General features: G+C 42.6%; 2 protein-coding genes across 5 annotated transcripts in view; one reads left to right on the top strand and one right to left on the bottom strand.

Annotated features, from left to right (window-relative positions):
* The window catches only part of SESN1 (sestrin 1), a 131105-nt gene extending 128733 nt beyond the window's left edge, over window positions 1-2372 (top strand). For 3 of the 4 annotated variants that reach the window (XM_030556076.1, XM_030556073.1, XM_030556077.1), the window contains one exon: window positions 1191-1618. In XM_030556076.1, the coding sequence (XP_030411936.1) occupies window positions 1191-1277 (87 nt within the window). In that variant the 3' untranslated portion in view covers window positions 1278-1618. Of the gene's footprint in view, window positions 1-1190 lie in introns of all 4 variants that reach the window. The other variant, XM_030556075.1, reaches the window with a different exon arrangement.
* Window positions 1570-16815, bottom strand: part of ARMC2 (armadillo repeat containing 2) — a 137803-nt gene continuing 122557 nt past the window's right edge. Inside the window, exons 17-18 of the mRNA XM_030556072.1 lie at window positions 10845-11005; window positions 1570-6305 (exon numbers count right to left, since the gene is read on the bottom strand). Of these exons, the coding sequence (XP_030411932.1) occupies window positions 6148-6305; window positions 10845-11005 (319 nt within the window). The 3' untranslated portion in view covers window positions 1570-6147. The remainder of the gene's footprint in view (window positions 6306-10844; window positions 11006-16815) is intronic.

Genomic DNA, 16815 nt, shown 5'->3' with positions numbered 1-16815 from the left:
TGTGGAATACACTTTCCAATAAGCATAACTTTTCCTTGTCTACTAAATATGCTAGCTAACAGACAAGCCAAGTTATTTGCTGGTCAGTATGCAAACTTTCTTGTTATGTAGAGGGAAATAGATAAATTGCTAAACTACTTATCGATATACACAATTTAATTAACAAAGACTCTTCTCTAGGGCCAACTGAGAAAATCAAGGCCATTGTACATCATGACAAGGGACCCCCTGTGGCCTATCCCTTATGGTCCATGCCCCAGAAGGCAGTGTTATGGAATGTTCTTTTGCCCTAGGAGCAGCAGCCCTCCACCCCTCTCCCAAAAGTACTTATTCCTAAAGCAGATAAACCCCAGCTGCTATGTGACTCAGGTTCCCTGTGGCCTTCTCCAGCCACAAAATTCTCTCTTATGATGGTGCTGGGAGGTGTTTCCCCTAAGTAGCAGATCTTGGGGATAGCACCCATTGATGTTTATGGTATCAGCACTATTTCAGGCTGCCTGCAGGCGCTCAGACATCAGTTACACGCAGTTGATGTCTTCAAGCTTTTGTTTACGACTATGGAGCCAAGAAAGTTTTTTTTTTTTTTTAAATAAAAGCTTTCATTTTGTTGTATTAAGGTGACTGTGATCTGGGGCCTTAGGCCTATAGTGTGTGTGCCTTAGGCCTGGTCTACACCTAACACCTGGGTTTACCTACCCACCTTGCTCAGTACTGTGAATAATTTCATGCCCTGGGTCATGTAGTTAGGTCAACCTAACCCCAACTGTAGACACAGCTAAACTGATGGAAGAACTATCCTGTCAAGCTAGATATCACCTCTTGGAGAAATGGATTTGCTGCAGCAATGGAAAACCCCCTTCTCTTGCTGTAGTGTCTACACGACAGTGGTGCTGTTGCAGCATTGCAGGTGTGCTGCTGGAGTACTTGCAGTGTAGACATACCTTTAATCTGGCCCTTCTCTTATCAAAAGAGAGTGATGTATGATAGCATCAGACCCACCACACCACCTGCTTCTCTCACCCCACGCCATTCCTGCCCTTTAGCTTCCCTAAGATCCTTTGAAACATTTTCAAAATTGCCCTGCACCTGTAGCATTTGCTGGAAACCTTTCTCCTCCTGCAAGCTCTATGGCAGGGAGAGAGCTATCTGTATGTGTAACTTTTACTTTTGTTTTTTTTTGTTTTTTAAAGGTTCATGTTAATTTGCTTCTTATAGAAGCTCGGATGCAAGCTGAACTACTTTATGCTCTGAGAGCTATTACTCATTATATGACCTGATACCTTTGACTGACTAACAGCGATGGAATGTTCAGCAGATACAGCCTATAGCGTGAACCTACTAAGCACCAGGACCAATGGTCACTAGAAATTAAGAGACTTTGCCATAACTTCTTTAGTTTCAGCTATTTCATTGTTGGAATATCGCTGTTGCCACTAAGCAGTGACTGCGTGGCAGTTGAAAGGATAGAGTTGTGTCAAAGTGCTGCCTGTTCACAGTATTGGGCTTTAGACAGCATAGGAAACCATGACTTGTGGCAATACAGCAGATGGTAAATACATAAATCTTGTATTAGGTTAAATACAATGGGAGCTGGAGCATAAGAAGCAAAAAAAAAAAAGTGCACCTTGATGACTCCTGCTTTTGATACGTAAGAATAATTTTAGAAAACCCGGATGCTGCTATTTGTGCTGGTGGAATGAACTGAGACTGGCTGTTCCAGTTAAGCTGTAAGTGAAAATGAGCACTGCTGTATTCTGAACCTACATTGTGTGTGGTTTTAAAGAAAACATGCCCCCTTGTTTAGCATCTTCTTAAAAGTCAGAACTAATCTTCTTCAGGCCATACTGACAATTTTGAGGGTAACAGAGATTTCTCTTACTTGTAGTATCGCCTTAAAGAAAAACATGTTGTAGGACAATGTGTTCAGAATTCTTCGGTGAAATCCAAAGCGCAGTTGTCTTGCTGTAGGGAGGGGATGGGGAAATTCAGTCCTGAAAGCTATTTAGGTAAGTGTAGAAATACATGAATTGCCCCTTAATCTGCTTTCCAAGGATGAACATTTTCTGTCACTGATGCCCATTCCTTTGTTGTCCTGCATTTTTTTGTTTCTAGGAGCTAGCTAAGGTGTGGGAATGTTACACTGACTGTTTGGCAGTCCAGAGTATCACAAGCCCAGTGCTAGTCTTAATGATTTTGCAGCTGCTTAAGTAACTAAGCTGAAAAACATCTATTTTTTAGTAAATCAAAACATTAAAATGATAATGTTCAATATACAGTTGGTTTCAGAGAATACATGGAACACTTTATGAGTGTGAATTGCTTTTGAAATCTGTCAGTATTACTGGTATTTTTAAATAAAGGGTAGCAACTTTTTTCTCTGTTCTTTATTTTACACCACCTTATTGCTTTAAACTACACTAAAGGATCAAAGCCTGTGAGAGGCACAGCTGAGCAAACCTCCTATATAACTTGTGAAGCTGACGGAACCTCCCTGTTAATTTTTCAGTTGGTCAGATTAAGGGAGTAGTGATTAGTTTTAGGGGGAAAATACAAAGTTCACCCCAGTAGACATTTTATCTTTAGTCAGTACCACCTTCTCTTGCTTGTTCAAGACCATTATTTGTTCCCTCCCTGACTCTACTCCCCTACCATGACCTATGAGAAGAGATTTTCCAACTTGATTTTTTCAAACCTGCCAGGTCCCTGGGTATTTTCAAAAGAATTAAGTACAAAGATAAAACATACTAGTGACCTTTAGTGAGTCTAGTTCCAGAACTTGTGTTATAAATTATCAATCAGTCAAAGAAACTTTCATGGGCTAGAATGCGTTAAAACCAAGCAGCAGTTGAGTAAGGAGAGAAAGGACATTCGTTAATCAATTAAGCCAGTCTTCATTTAGTAAATGCATGAGTCACCATGTATGTCACTGAAGAATAATCTACTCAGTGCTGCCAGGCTTAAACAAAAAATTTAACAAGTCCCCACTATCTATTGCACTGTACAAAAGAGTGAGTAATGTCAAATTCTTCTTGACTATGTTCCTGCAATGTATTATAATAGTACTTAACACATACATGCAGTGTTGTACAAATATTACCTAGCTAATAGAGGGGTGATGATTAGTTACGAGAGCCTGATGCTGGAGATTGGGAAAAGGAGACTGCGATTTAGCAGGTTACAGAGCAATTTGGTGGCAAAGCTGGAATTAAAACAAGATTTCTGGCTGCCAGCCTTTTGTGCTCACTCAACTAAATCAAGCTGGCTCTTGCTGAGGATAAGCTAGTATGAGCCTAGAGGGATACAGGATTGCTCTTTAAAACAATGTTATGATACAGGCAGAGTAGGGCCCTACAAAAAGAAAGATGCATTAGTGACCATGGCCCTCAAGCTCCATGAGGATTTCAGTATCTCAGCCAGAGGTCAAGCGTCTATTTCAGGAGTGGGTGGGGAAGTTTCTGTGGCCTGCAATGTGCAGGAGGTCAGACTAGATGATCATGATGGTCCCTTGTGGCCTTAGTCTATATACAATTGCTGTGGTGAGTACCTATTGAAAGAGAGCCAGACACTAAAAGAAAATATTTCAGCTACTAGCTAAAGAAGTGGTTTGATATTATAGAGGTATTGCGCACACACATGCTAATTCTGATTTATACCATTAACAATCTGCTTCATTTATTTCTACCTCTGAACCTTAATTGTGAACAGTTTCATTAAATGCTACTTGTATTTCAGTTGAAAACTAAAGCCCATTTTAGTGGAGTAGGAACATTCTAGAAATAGCTTAGAAAGATACTACAGCCCCAAAAGCTAAAACATTATCTAAAATGATGTGGGGGAAAGATTAATAAACTGTCACAAAATTGTAACTAACAGGAAGCATCTGCTATTTCCTCTCAACAGGATTTTGATGTTCCAAAACCATAGAGTAAGAACTTGGCTTTAAAGGGCAATTCCTAAAACTTAGCTCTGTTGAACTGCATCTAACTCCAGGCAGCAGTAAAGACAAAGGGGAGATTTCTGCTCTGAAAACTGGAGTTACAGTGTTGCTCAGAGAGCTGTACTCATCCTTTTGCCAACAGAGGCAGCTAAACCTAAGAGGTATTTTTCCCCTATGGCCCAAAGACACTTTGATCCTTCAATAATATTCCAAATGCTCTCTCGCTCTCAACCCTACACACATTTTCAAGCATTACCACTCTGCACTGCTTTGTATGTTGGTTATGATACCATCAAGCTTTTTGCCCTTAAAACAGTGAAGGATGATATCTAAGAGAAAACCTTCTCATTCTAGATGGAAGCTGTGGTTACCTTACATTAACTATACTATTTTGATATGTGTTGTCAGCTTATATTCCATTGATGGTGCACATGGACCCTGTAGTTTGAGTTTGGATTCTTTTGGCCACCAATGTTTGGGGGGGTGGGGCGGCTGTCGCTCCTATACCCTCAATGTCCTTGTGCCTCTGAGTGAGGGTGCAGAGGGCAGGCCAACCCCAACTGCCATATATGGACAACACAAAGAATTACAGTTACTGTAAGGTAAATAGCTTTCTTCAAGTCCCTATGTGCACCTCTACCTCAATATAACGCTGTCCTCAGGAGCCAAAAAACCTTACCACATTATAGGTGACACCGCATTAATCGAACTTCTTTGATCTGCCAGAGTGCACATTCTCCCCACCCCCCACCACCGGAGTGCTGCTTTACTGCGTTATATCCAAATTTGTATATCTGGTCACGTTATATGGGGGTAGAGGTGTATTCCACTGTTGGTGGTTCACAAGCCATAGCCTAGAGCACAGGAGGCGAGTGATAGGAGTCTGCCTAAACAATGAACGGGAGGCAGCTTTACCAAAGTAGCATCAGATCTTGAGTACTGAGTAATGCTGGGTACACATATTATGCCCCCAGTTGGAGGCACTAAGACACATGATAGATTCAAAACTTCCAAGGGAAACTGCTGGCCAACAGTATTCAAACAAGTACCCAGGATGCATTGCACCAACAGTAGAATATTGCACGGGCACATCCCCCCGCCCCATCCCAGCTCTCTCCATCTCTAGTTTGGGCACTGATTCAGTGGATTGGGGCAGCCTTCTCTCTCCCTTTCTGTTGTGCATGACTAGTCCTATAATACTAATTCTTCCTCTTATTTCAAGGACAGAGCCAGGACTAGTCATGCATAAAGGAAAGAGGGAGAAAGAAGGCTGCTCATGATCCATTAGATTCTTGCCCAGACCAGAGCTGAAGAAAGCTGAGATAGCTGATCACCAGCTTCCCTGTGAAAATGATAAAGCACATGATCCCTCCAGTGGAGAGGAAAAATAATCCCCAGCCAAGAATGGGGATGGTAGAGAGACTCTCTCCCAGCAGTTTAGAGTAGGAGGCTAGAGTTTCCCCTCTCTCATCAATGAAGAGGGAAATCCCCATGAAAGAGGAGGAAAAGAGATGATGTCTCCCTTTCTCACAAAAAGGGGAAAATTCCAGTTTACCATTTAAAAAAAAATTCAAGCTCCTGTGCTTCGTTTAAGAGAGAATCTTGTGAAAAGAACAAACTCCAAAAGTAAAATTTGCTCTGGAATTTTATGAAGGAGAAGACGTACCAAGCCCAAATCTGTAGATAGACGTAGTGTGCTGCGGAACAATCTTTTTATAATGCATAGCTCCTTGCTGCCAAGGATTTCCCATGTGCCCATTGGGGGGGAGGGGGAAGAGGGGAGGGACTCTAACAAGTATAAGTAGTAAGTTTGGCAAACTATTCAAATAGTCTCTTTTCAGCTGTGAACAAACTTTTCCACCAAAGAAACCCGCAACAGAATTTAATTAATAGAAAAGCCACATTACATCAATAATTTTTTAAGCGACATTATACAAATACTAACTTTCTCAAAAGATGGTATTCAGTCTAGCTATGAGATAAATTAATGTTATTCATTTGTCCCATAATGTCCAGCATGCTTGCCAATGAAAATGTATAGGTAGCATCAGAAATAGTTAAATATACAATCTACATACAAAAATAATCAGCACTTAATGGAGTTATTTTCAATATATTAATAGCAAACCTTGTTTGCATTTACTACTACTATTTTAAAACAGCTGAAATAGTCTGCGGTTTGTATTAACAGTTTTTTAGCAGCCCCCAGGTTAAAATGAAGTAATAGTTATAGGCTGAAGGAAGGAATGGTGGCTTTGAATTCTGTTGAGAAGCTTCTGTGCCACAGGCTTGAACTCTGTTTCCCAATACAGTTTGTGATAGTCCCTTAAATCTCTGTCGAAGCTGTAATCCAATGCTAATTCCTCATCTGTAATGGGGAAAAATGTTGTCAACGTTGACGAATAAAAAACTCCTATGTATTATCACGAGGGCATGTACAATTTTTACCTGTTCAGCATTCATAGTTTGCAAACAACTTTGAGTTAAACTAAAAACCACTGTCTGAAGAGTGTAGTTCTAATGGAAAAACATGAATACATCTGGGCTCGGAAAAATGAGTAAAAAAAAAATAGCACAGTAGGGGTCTATATTTATCACCTCTCAATGGCTTCACAATAGTTGTCTACAAATACTTTTTTTTTTTTTTTCTTAAGTGCCAACTTGGGAACTCGAAGTCAAGCATCAACAGTCAGAGACTCTACAATTAAATGTAATTAACAAGTTTGTAGATGTACAAGCCAGGAGGAAATCCCGGTCCTTCCTTTGACAGTGTTGGCTCTTCCTGTGATTATGAGGGTGGAGATGAAAGGATGGGAGAAGCTGAACCCTACCAAAAGTAGTGGGGGCAAGCTACCTCCCAAGCAGGGACTTCCAAAGCTTAATAGAAAGGAAAAGCAGTTAGTCCAAGGAGAAGAGTGTTGTCTTTGCAGCAAGGAATCCTGCAATGAGCGGATGGAGATGAAAGCAAAACCAGGACCTCAGATCCAAACAAGCAGCAACATGGCCAAAGATGCTCAAAATGAGTCTGACCACAAAGGGGCTCAGGGAGCGGACTCTGGAAAGGACAGATAAGGGAGGCTGAAGTCTGTTCTCAGAGAGAAATGCATTACCTAGCCCAGAGAGTGTTTTCATATATAAATTAACTCTCCCTGACAAAAGACATATCTATTAAATGAATAGAAATTACACTTATGGTCCGTAACATGTTGAAGGGATGGGTAAAGACCCTGGTTGAGGCATCCTGGATCAAAAGGTCATAGAAGCATATTTGATACACACACACCTCTGCCTCCTGTCCTTTCCTACTTGCTGCAGTTACTAGACCAAAGAGAATAGTGCGGACCTGGAGCTGAAGATTCCCCGCAGAGATGCAGATTACAATGATGGGCTAGATAAATGGGGATCCTCTGTTGAAGTACAGTAACTCCTTATTTCAAATTGTCCCAGTTAACACTGTTTCGTTGCTGATCAATTAGAAAACATGCTCATTTAAAGTTGTACAATGCTCCCTTATAACATTGTTTGGCAGCTGCCTGCTTTGTCCACTGCTTGCAGAAAGAGCAGCCTGTTGGAGCTAGCTGGTGGGGGCTTGGAACCAGCATGGACCAGAACTCCCCCTAAGTTCCCTGTGCGGCAGCTGTCCCACAAGCTATCTGTGCTTCCCCCCACTGCCTTGTGCTGCTCCCAGGAGCCTCCTGCTTGCTGTGCAGATGGGCAGAGAAGAAGGGTGTTAATGTCAGGGTATCCCCCCTGTACCTCATCTCCAAAGAGTGGGGTTGGGGGGCATGACAGGACTTAGGACAGAGGGAGCTCACTGGCAGCAGCTGCTGTCTCAACTTGCTGATCTACTTAAAAAGGCAGTGTACTTAGAGTGGGGTCAGAGTACTTAAAGGGGCAATGCACACCTCTCTCTCACAGGGTGTGAAATGCACATCTCTCTCTCTGCCATACAGTCTCCCCTCCCTCCATTCGTGCTGCCTTGTAGAGTGTGAAGCTACATTAACAACGTGTTAACCCTTGAGGGCTAGTGCTAGTTTATCATTTAGCAGTAAGGCATTCCCTGGGAAATATCCCACCCTCTGACTTCACCACCTCAACCAAGCTTCACAATCATCATTGCTGTGTACAGTATTAAATTGTTTTTTAAAAACTTATACTGTGTGTGTGTATCTGTCTATATATAGAGAGAGAGTGTGTGTCTTTTGTCTGGCCAAAAAAAATTCTCTGGAACCTAACCCTCCTATTTACATTAATTCTTATGGGGGAACTGGATTCACTTAACATCATTTCGCTTAAAGTAGCATTTTTCAGGAACATAACTACAATGTTAAGCGAGGAGTTACTGTATGTAGACAAATCATCTAGTCGGAGAGGTTCTAATCTCCCAACCCCCTTCTCAGTGTGGAAATCGGGGTATCTCCTGCACTGCAGAGCACATGGATGCCATTCCAGGAGTGAGACAAACACACTGCTTCTGCATGGTGTGGTGGAACCCAGGATTAGAGTGCAGGCTCTGTGCCATGAGAACTGGGGGTAGGAGTGACCTGTGAGAGGATGCCCACAGGAGAGGAGGCCAATACCCAGCCCTAGTGGAATGTAAGTGTATTGAGATCCCCCTACCACCCATGTGTAAAAGAGGTAGGCGACAATTGGGTTGACACATTAAAACCCACCGAAGAGGAAGGAGGAAAAAGTGTGATGTGGTAATGAGAACCAAGCTGCCCAACATCACAAGATACACAGCTGCAGACAAGCCCCAGGTCTGCTGTTCCTGCGGGAACTACTGCGATGAGGAAACGGAAGCAACTATGCAGAGTGAGTAAGTGTCAGGCCGAAGAGCCCTGCAGAGGCAGTTAGTAGAGCAAGTGGGAAGAGGGTCTCGGGGGCAGCAAAAAAGCGCCTGTTCCTGTGAGAAGAGGTTATTCACTGGGTGGACTGTGACAGAGCTGCTGGCAAGGGGTCTAAAATGGGGCAGAAAGGAGGAATGGCTTTCCTGGCTGCTGTCCTGCCTGACTCTGCAGACTTTTTATTTCCCACTCTATGTTATTACATGCATCTTCTTGCTAGAGATAGTGAGGCTAGTGAACTATGGAGCAGCAATCACCTTGCTCCAACTCACAGGAGGCCAACAAATGAGGGGAAAGGGCTGTCCGGCTGGCCTTAGGTACAGTCTTTTAATTGACTGAAGTTGCCTCCTACTTCCTGACTGGTAGAACCTTAATGCTGATAAGGCATAGAATGGGTAAAATAGCAGGAGAGGGTTCAAGGCCAATATTAACTCACTGTTGTCACTACCAAAATTCGATGACTCCCAGCACACACAGGAAGCAGATCTGGTGCATAAGAGTGCCATTTGTATCGTCACTCTTCTTACCGTACATTTGAAGAAGATTAACTTTCAAGTTAAATTTTGATTTAAATAATCATCCTTACATGTTACAACTAAAATTGTAATTGCAGGAGGACACCCAACTGCTGGCAGATGAACAAGCTAATGGGAGTAATCATGTATTGTGTCAACATCTTAACAGCTGGAGGAAGAAAATGTTAAGTGAAAAGGAAAAACCCAGTAGCATTAAGAACGAAGATGCACAGAAACCACTAGACAGCAAACCTTTCAGGAATGATTGTGACTGACTAGTATGTTTGCGCTTTTGTTAGAGAAATGCTAAGAGGTGCATTATTGATTGTGTAATGAGTATTTTTAGACAGATGCCTTATCTTATCATGCAGTAGTATAGTGCCATCTATCACTGCACAGCAAGGAAAAATAAAGCAAATAAATTACTTAGTAACTTTGCAGTAAACATGAACCACCACTTCTCGCAGACTGTGGGGCATCTCACTTCTTAGCAAGTCTTCCCAACTACCATCCAATCCTTGCCTGAACAATCATATCCAACTTCTCAAGAAATTAAAAAAAAAATTGTAAATCAAAATTAACCAAATATTTCCCTCACTTTGTTTTGGATTTTTCATGTGTGTGTGTTTTTTAAGGCAATTGGAAGAGGCTGACTCTGTGTATAATACAAAGCAAAGTAGTGAACATAAAATAAAGGGGTAAGATTAAGTACAGAAACTATGCACTATTATGTACAATTTGAAAACAAATGTATCAAGCAGTAATAGGATCTAGTTTATCTACATGCCACGAGATATCATTTCTCTGCTTGTCTTTCTCTCTGGGACACAGGCCCTGGCATGGGGGGAACAAGGCAGGGGTTACAGGGAGTCTTGAAAATATAGGGAGATAGGAGGGTGGCCCATGGAACTTGTGGGTGGGAATGGGGGAGTGCAAGAAGCCCCTTGCACGTGCAATAAGAACATAAGAACGGCCGTACTGGGTCAGACCAAAGGTCCATCTAGCCCAGTATCCTGTCTACTGACAGTGGTCAATGCCACTCAGCCTACTAAAGAACAAAGTGCTCAACTCTCTAGTGCATTAGGGGAAATGTCTTATTCCCCTGTGCTGCCCAGTGTGCTCTGTATTCACAATCCAGGTTAGTTAAGCAGCTGAACGTCGGATTGAGTGCTTCTGTAAATCCCTACATTGCTTTGGAGGGGAAGAAGGGCCCAGTTCCAGTATATGGGGCAGTTGGGTCAAACAAGCAAAGGCCTGTTGGTGAAAGACACTAGTAGCTTACTGACTGACAAAGCAGCAGAACTGGGATTGGAATGGCAATGGTACAATAAGGCAGTTCTACCTTGACTACCTAAATCTGCGATGAAGGAGGAAAAACATGGAGATAGCAGCTACCGTGAAAGGGTAAAGGCGATTGTGTCACTGAGTAATCCATGAACCGCTAAACTGTTTCAATACATTGCATCCCATGCACAGATATTTCCTTGGTTTTACTCCTGTTTTGTTCTGCTCTGAGGAAAAGGCAATGAGATTGTTAGCTCTTACCTAAAAACGATGCAAGCAGCACTAGGAGTGTATTGATATCATCTTCTTCAAAGCATGACGCAGCATTTGTGATATTTTCACTATAGTTCCACAGCGTTTTGCATATCAAGCAAGCCAACTGCCAGTCTGTAGGCCCAAAGTCTCTTAAACAATCAACTAACCTGTATGAAAAAAAAAAGTTTTAATGTTCTGTTCAATTTTATTCTCTCTTGTTCCATTCAAATTCAAACTAGTCTTAAAACATATACCGACCCAGCCCCTTCTAGGCATGCAGGGAAACGGGCACCAGCACAATACTAAGCTTAACCTTCTTCCTCATTCTGCCCCTTCTTTTTCCAAGTTCAGTGAAGCCTGGCCACACTGCAGATTACCTGTTCCTGCATTGTGTTCCACCAGCGTGCATTCTGTTGGTGACATCACAGCCACTACAGAACTCTACAGCACAGAGTGGATCAGAACACGGAACATGTGGAACATGACCTATGAAGGAAGGCTGAAGGAATTGGGTTTGTTTAGTTTGGAAAAGAGAAGACTGAGAGGGGACATGATAGCAGTTTTCAGGTATCTAAAAGGGTGTCATCAGGAGGAGGGAGAAAACTTGTTCACCTTAGCCTCCAATGATAGAACAAGAAGCAATGGGCTTAAACTGCAGCAAGGGAGATTTAGGTTGGACATTAGGAAAAAGTTCCTAACTGTCAGGGTAGTTAAACACTGGAATAGATTGCCTAGGGAAGTTGTGGAATCTCCATCTCTGGAGATATTTAAGAGTAGGTTAGATAAATGTCTATTAGGGATGGTCTAGACATTATTTGGTCCTGCCATGAGGGCAGGGGACTGGACTCGATGACCTCTCAAGGTCCCTTCCAGTCCTAGAGTCTATGAGATAAGAATAAATTTTTGCCCAAGAAGTGGCAGTTTTGAACAGCTCTCTTTTACAACCAGGGTGCCAGAATTAAGCCACATCTACAATCCTGGGCAGGATGAACCTCTGAGGGGCAGGGGAGATGGGGGACGACGACTACGACAACAACAACAACAACAAAACCCACAATAGTTATAGAGGCATGACTACCCCATAGCACCTCCTGCTGGACAAATGTGCCACTATCAGCATTCCCTGAAGCAGGTCTCCTCAGCTCTCCACACACAGATCTGTATGGGAGATGTGGCTTAGCCCTGTGGCAAAATCAAACACAGGGTATACCTTCCTGGGTAGCAGAAGTCCAACTAAAACGTCCCAACAAACAAAAAAGTTTCCTCTACTCTTGAGGGCTTCTTTTCAGCCCACTCTTCGGGTCTTGTTCCATGAAGAGGACTACCTTTAAGAGTCTTTCTGGCTCTGGGATAGAGCATCTGGCCTCCAGGCTGGTTCCCCTGGAGTACTGTTCTCAGCCCGACAGGCTGTTCCTTGTGTCTTCCCCAGTGCTGATACAGAGCAATGGCCCTCAGGCTGGTTCCATTCTGGAGTACCTGGCCCCTTGCAAACCCTGATTCAGGGCTTTCCACAAAAGCCTCCCCATTCCCTGTAGTTCCACTACAGACTGATCTTTTAGTTCGTTCATAAGGCCTAGGAGTCCATTAAGCTGTCACCTGACCCTCCTTAGTTCTGTCCTCTCAGACTGGGAAGCAGCTAATTAATTATGGCACAGGTGTGGCTAGCCCCATCTCTCCTTAAAAGGGGCCAATCACCCTGTGTGACACCCCACTTATGACCGAATGTGTCATAAACAGATGGTTAAGGGTTAATGTGTCTTTTACCTGTAAAGGGTTAAGAAGCTCAGTAAACCTGGCTGACACCTGACCAGAGGACCAATAGGGAGACAAGATACTTTCAAATCTTGGTAGAGGGAAGTCTTTGTTTGTGCTTTTTGTTTTGTTCGTTGTTCGCTCTTGGGACTAAGAGGGAGCAGACGTACATCCAGGCTCTCCAAATCTTTCTGAATCAGTCTTTCATGTGTCAAAATTGTAAGTAATAGCCAGGCAAGGCGGATTAGTCTTATGTTTGTTTTCTCAACATGTAAATGTTTCTTTTTGCTGGAAGGATTTTTACCTCTGTTTGCTGTAACTAAGGCTGGGGGGCGTCCCTCTGGCCTATATGCATCTGAGTACCCTGTAAAGCATTTTCCATCCTGATTTCACAGAGATAATTTTTACTTTTTTCTTTCTTTAATTAAAAGCTTTCTTTTAAGAATCTGATTGATTTTCCTTGTTTTAAGATCCAAGGGGATTGGGTCTGAACTCACCAGGGATTGGGGGGGGGAAAGGAGGGCGGATGGTTAATTCCTCCTTGTTTTAAGATCCAAGGAGTTTGAATTGGTGTGAAGCCTCTCAAGGCAACCCAGGGAGGGGAAAGTCTGCGGGGAAAGGACGGAGGATGGTTAATTTCTCCTTGTTTTAAGATCCAAGGGGTTTGAATCTGTGTTCCCCAGGGAAGGTTTTGGGGGAACAGAAAGTGTGCTAGACACTAAATTCTGGCTGGTGGCAGCGTACCAGATCTAAGCTAGTAATTAAGCTTAGAAGTGTTAATGTTCAAACTGGGGAAAGAAACCTTGACAATATGTAATATCAATCCTGGGGAAAGAATCATTCTATCTAGCTACTGCTAATTGAAGAACAAGAAATCAGTATCAAGCCCTTTGCTTCCTTTCGAGCTGTATGTCAGAGAAGGAAGAGCCCCAGGATCCTGAAGAATCAGCATATCTGGCTACTCTCAGAGTTCAAGTTCCCAAGTTGCTGCTTTTGTGCTGTTTCCTGAGACACACCACAGGATTTGGACCCTTATTTTCAGTTTTGATCCTGTTGGGCTTGCACTGTCTGAAGAGTGGGGCTTTGAAATTTGGGGTTCATTTGGTCCCACAACTCAAAGTGAAATTCATCTGAAACCGCTGAGCTGAATTCATATTAAAAGAAGTAAAACCTCTTGGTTTAGATGTGAAACATTAGCCCATGCCCACCACCAGTATCGGGCCCTGCCTGTGACCAGGCTTTCCATGTGAAGGGGGAATGCTGGGGGCTCACAGAGCTGCACATAAAAAAAAAGTCGCCAATAAACAACAAGCCTGCCAATATCCAAAACAATTAACATTGCAGTCAGTTGGATGGATTTGGTTCCAGGCGAAATATTTCCATTAATAGAAAGTTGTCATTAACAGAAGTGCTGTTAAAATGGGAACCTGCAACTATCTACCATCAAAAAGTGAAAATAACTGTCAGCAAAAGCAAAAAGCACCAGAGGTGATACTATGCAACATCAGCAGGCCAGCCTAGTTGTAAAGTGGAATTTTGGTCCTAGGCTTTTTCCAGTCCTTCTGGGAAGGAAAAAGATAATTTAGGAATCAAGTGCAGCAGTGGCCAGAGTATCTGCCTGCACTAAAAATTCAGAAGGGAACCTGAGATGAACACATCTGCAACTTCTAGCACTGGGGGAAGTAGCACTGACAATTTCAATGAGTCATCAGTTCCTATTGGTCATGAAGATATGTGTCCAGGAAGAAGTCCCAAGACAACCTCGGCCAAGATCCAGTACTATGGCCACATGTCCCCATGAACTTTCAGATTCCATCCATTATCTTGTTGAGAAAGGACCTATTCAAATGACATATGGAATTTTAAATTTTCCACAGCAGCATGGCAGACATTTCACTGATCAACACTATGAAAGAGTACTAGCTATGGCAAATCTGTCAGTCGAAGCTGGATGGTGTGTTCCTGTGCAGTGAAAAGGCTGTTCTGTTTTCCATGCTATCAGTTTGCCATAGCAGCTCCCAGGCCATCTAAACATCATGAAGAAGCTTTCATAAACGGTATGTCAGACTGGAAAAAGTTGGAGCCTAAACCAAGGAAGCATGAAGGTCATATGAACTGCTCCTTAGCCTAGAAAGAACTGCACAGTGTCTCAAGAATTCTGTTGACTGCTGATGAAAAGCTGCAGCGGAAATGAAAGGAAAGAAACACTGCTGGCATTTCATATTGCAGCAATTTCTACATGTCACCCTATTTCTTGGTGAGACAAATCTGCCATTTTCAGGTGATGATGAACACCTGGGAGATAGATGGAATGGATAGTTCCTGAGAGGGTTTGTGTTATGAAGACCTGTTCTATAGTGGGGCAGGTGGGTGGGGGAGATATGGACCTAAGATATACAATTTCAGCTACGAAAATAGCATAGCTGAAGTCCATGCATCTTAGGTTGACTCACCTCGTGTCCTCACAGCGCAGGGTCGACTGCCACTGCTCCCCCGTTGCGTCTGCTTCTGCCTCCCACCACAGTGGAGTACAGGAGTCGATGGCAGAGTGATTGGGGATCAATCACTACCCGCCGGATCGGCGGGTAGTGTAGATGTACCCTAAGTATAATCCTGTTTTGGCAGGTCATTTGGATAAAGTGAAGGCAGGTGGAAATGTGAATTCTAGGCTTAAATTGCAGCAAGGGCGGTTTAGATTGGACTTTAGGGAAAACTTTCTAATGGTCAGGGTGGTTAAGCACTGGAATAAATTGCTTAGGGAGGTTGTGGAATCTCCATCACTGGAGATGTTTAAGAGCAGCTTAGACTAACACCTGTCAGGGATGGTCTATATAATACTTAATCCTGCCACGAGTGCAGGGGATTGGACTTGATCAGTGGTTCTCAACCATGGTTACCTGTACCCCTGGGGATACATAGGGGACTTCCAGGAGGTACATCAAGTCATCTAGATATTTACTTCATTTTACAATAGGCTTCCCAGAAAACCATTAGTGAAGTTAGTATAAACTTATATTTCATTCAGTTACTTGTTTATACAGCTCTATATACTATACACTATAATGTAAGTACAATATTTATATTCCAATTGATTTATTTTATGGATTATATGATAAAATGAGAAAGTCAGCATTTTTTCAGTAATAGTCTGGCTGATACTTTGGTATTTTTATATTGGGTTTGTAAGCAAGTAGTTTTAAGTGAAGTGAAAACTTGGGGGTACGCAAGACAAATCAGACTCCTGAAAGGGGTACAATAGTCTGGAAAGGTTGAGAGCCACTGGAATAGATGACTTCTCAAAGTTCCTTCCAGGCCTATGATTATCTAGTAAAGACACCCAGAATGGGTTATCTCAACTGTTGGGTCCAAAAATTAGACAACAAATTCTGATGGAAGTGAAAACTGCAACAAAAAAAAAAGATGCACTGTTGCTCAACTGTACACTGGATTGTTTTCATCTGGAAAAAATATCTCTAACTCTTCGGAATGCAGAAGTGCATGAAGAAACAGCATCTACTAAAGAGACCTTTCTTACATTCCTGAATGTCAAAGGGCCTTCCAGAGCAGAGCTTGCTGAAACTACTTTAAAGCAGCTAGAACACATGGGACTTAAAATAACAGACTGCAAAGCCCAATGTTATGATAATGGCTCAACAGGAGGGACAAGCGCAAGGGTTTGCAGGCACAAATTAGGAAAGTGCATTCCTATGCCATATCTACATATATGGCCTGTATCACAACTGGGATTTGCTGATTTCTGATGCTCGCTGCTTTTTCCCTTGAATCCAACAATTATTTGGTATACTGTTGTTTAGTGGCTCTCCTAAAAGGTGGGATATGTTTAAAAACAAAAACAAACACGTGTCTATTTCCCTGAAACCTCTGGCTGAAAAAAAGATGGGAGGCACACATAGGTCTGTAAAAGCTATTAATCAACAGCTCTCCCAGCTCCGTGATGCACTACTGGAGCTACATAATTGTACCTCTAATGATATGGTTTGCTGAGAGGCAAAATGACTGCAAGATAAACGATCTACTTATTCTTTCATGGTAGCCCTCACTGTGTGGTACAAGGTGTTGAACAAAATCAGCACAACGAAGAGAAAGTTACTCACCTTGCAGTAACTGAAGTTCTTTGAGATGTGTGTCCCTGTGGATGCTCCACTCTAGGTGACAGTGCGTCCCGGTGCTGTTGATTGGACATTTTCGGTAGCAGTGCCTGGTT

The sequence above is a fragment of the Gopherus evgoodei genome, chromosome 3 (assembly GCF_007399415.2).
Source record: "Gopherus evgoodei ecotype Sinaloan lineage chromosome 3, rGopEvg1_v1.p, whole genome shotgun sequence".
Taxonomy (NCBI): Eukaryota; Metazoa; Chordata; order Testudines; family Testudinidae; genus Gopherus; species Gopherus evgoodei.
The sequence above is the reverse complement of the archived record's forward strand: the minus strand, read 5'-3'. Positions and strand labels throughout refer to the sequence as shown.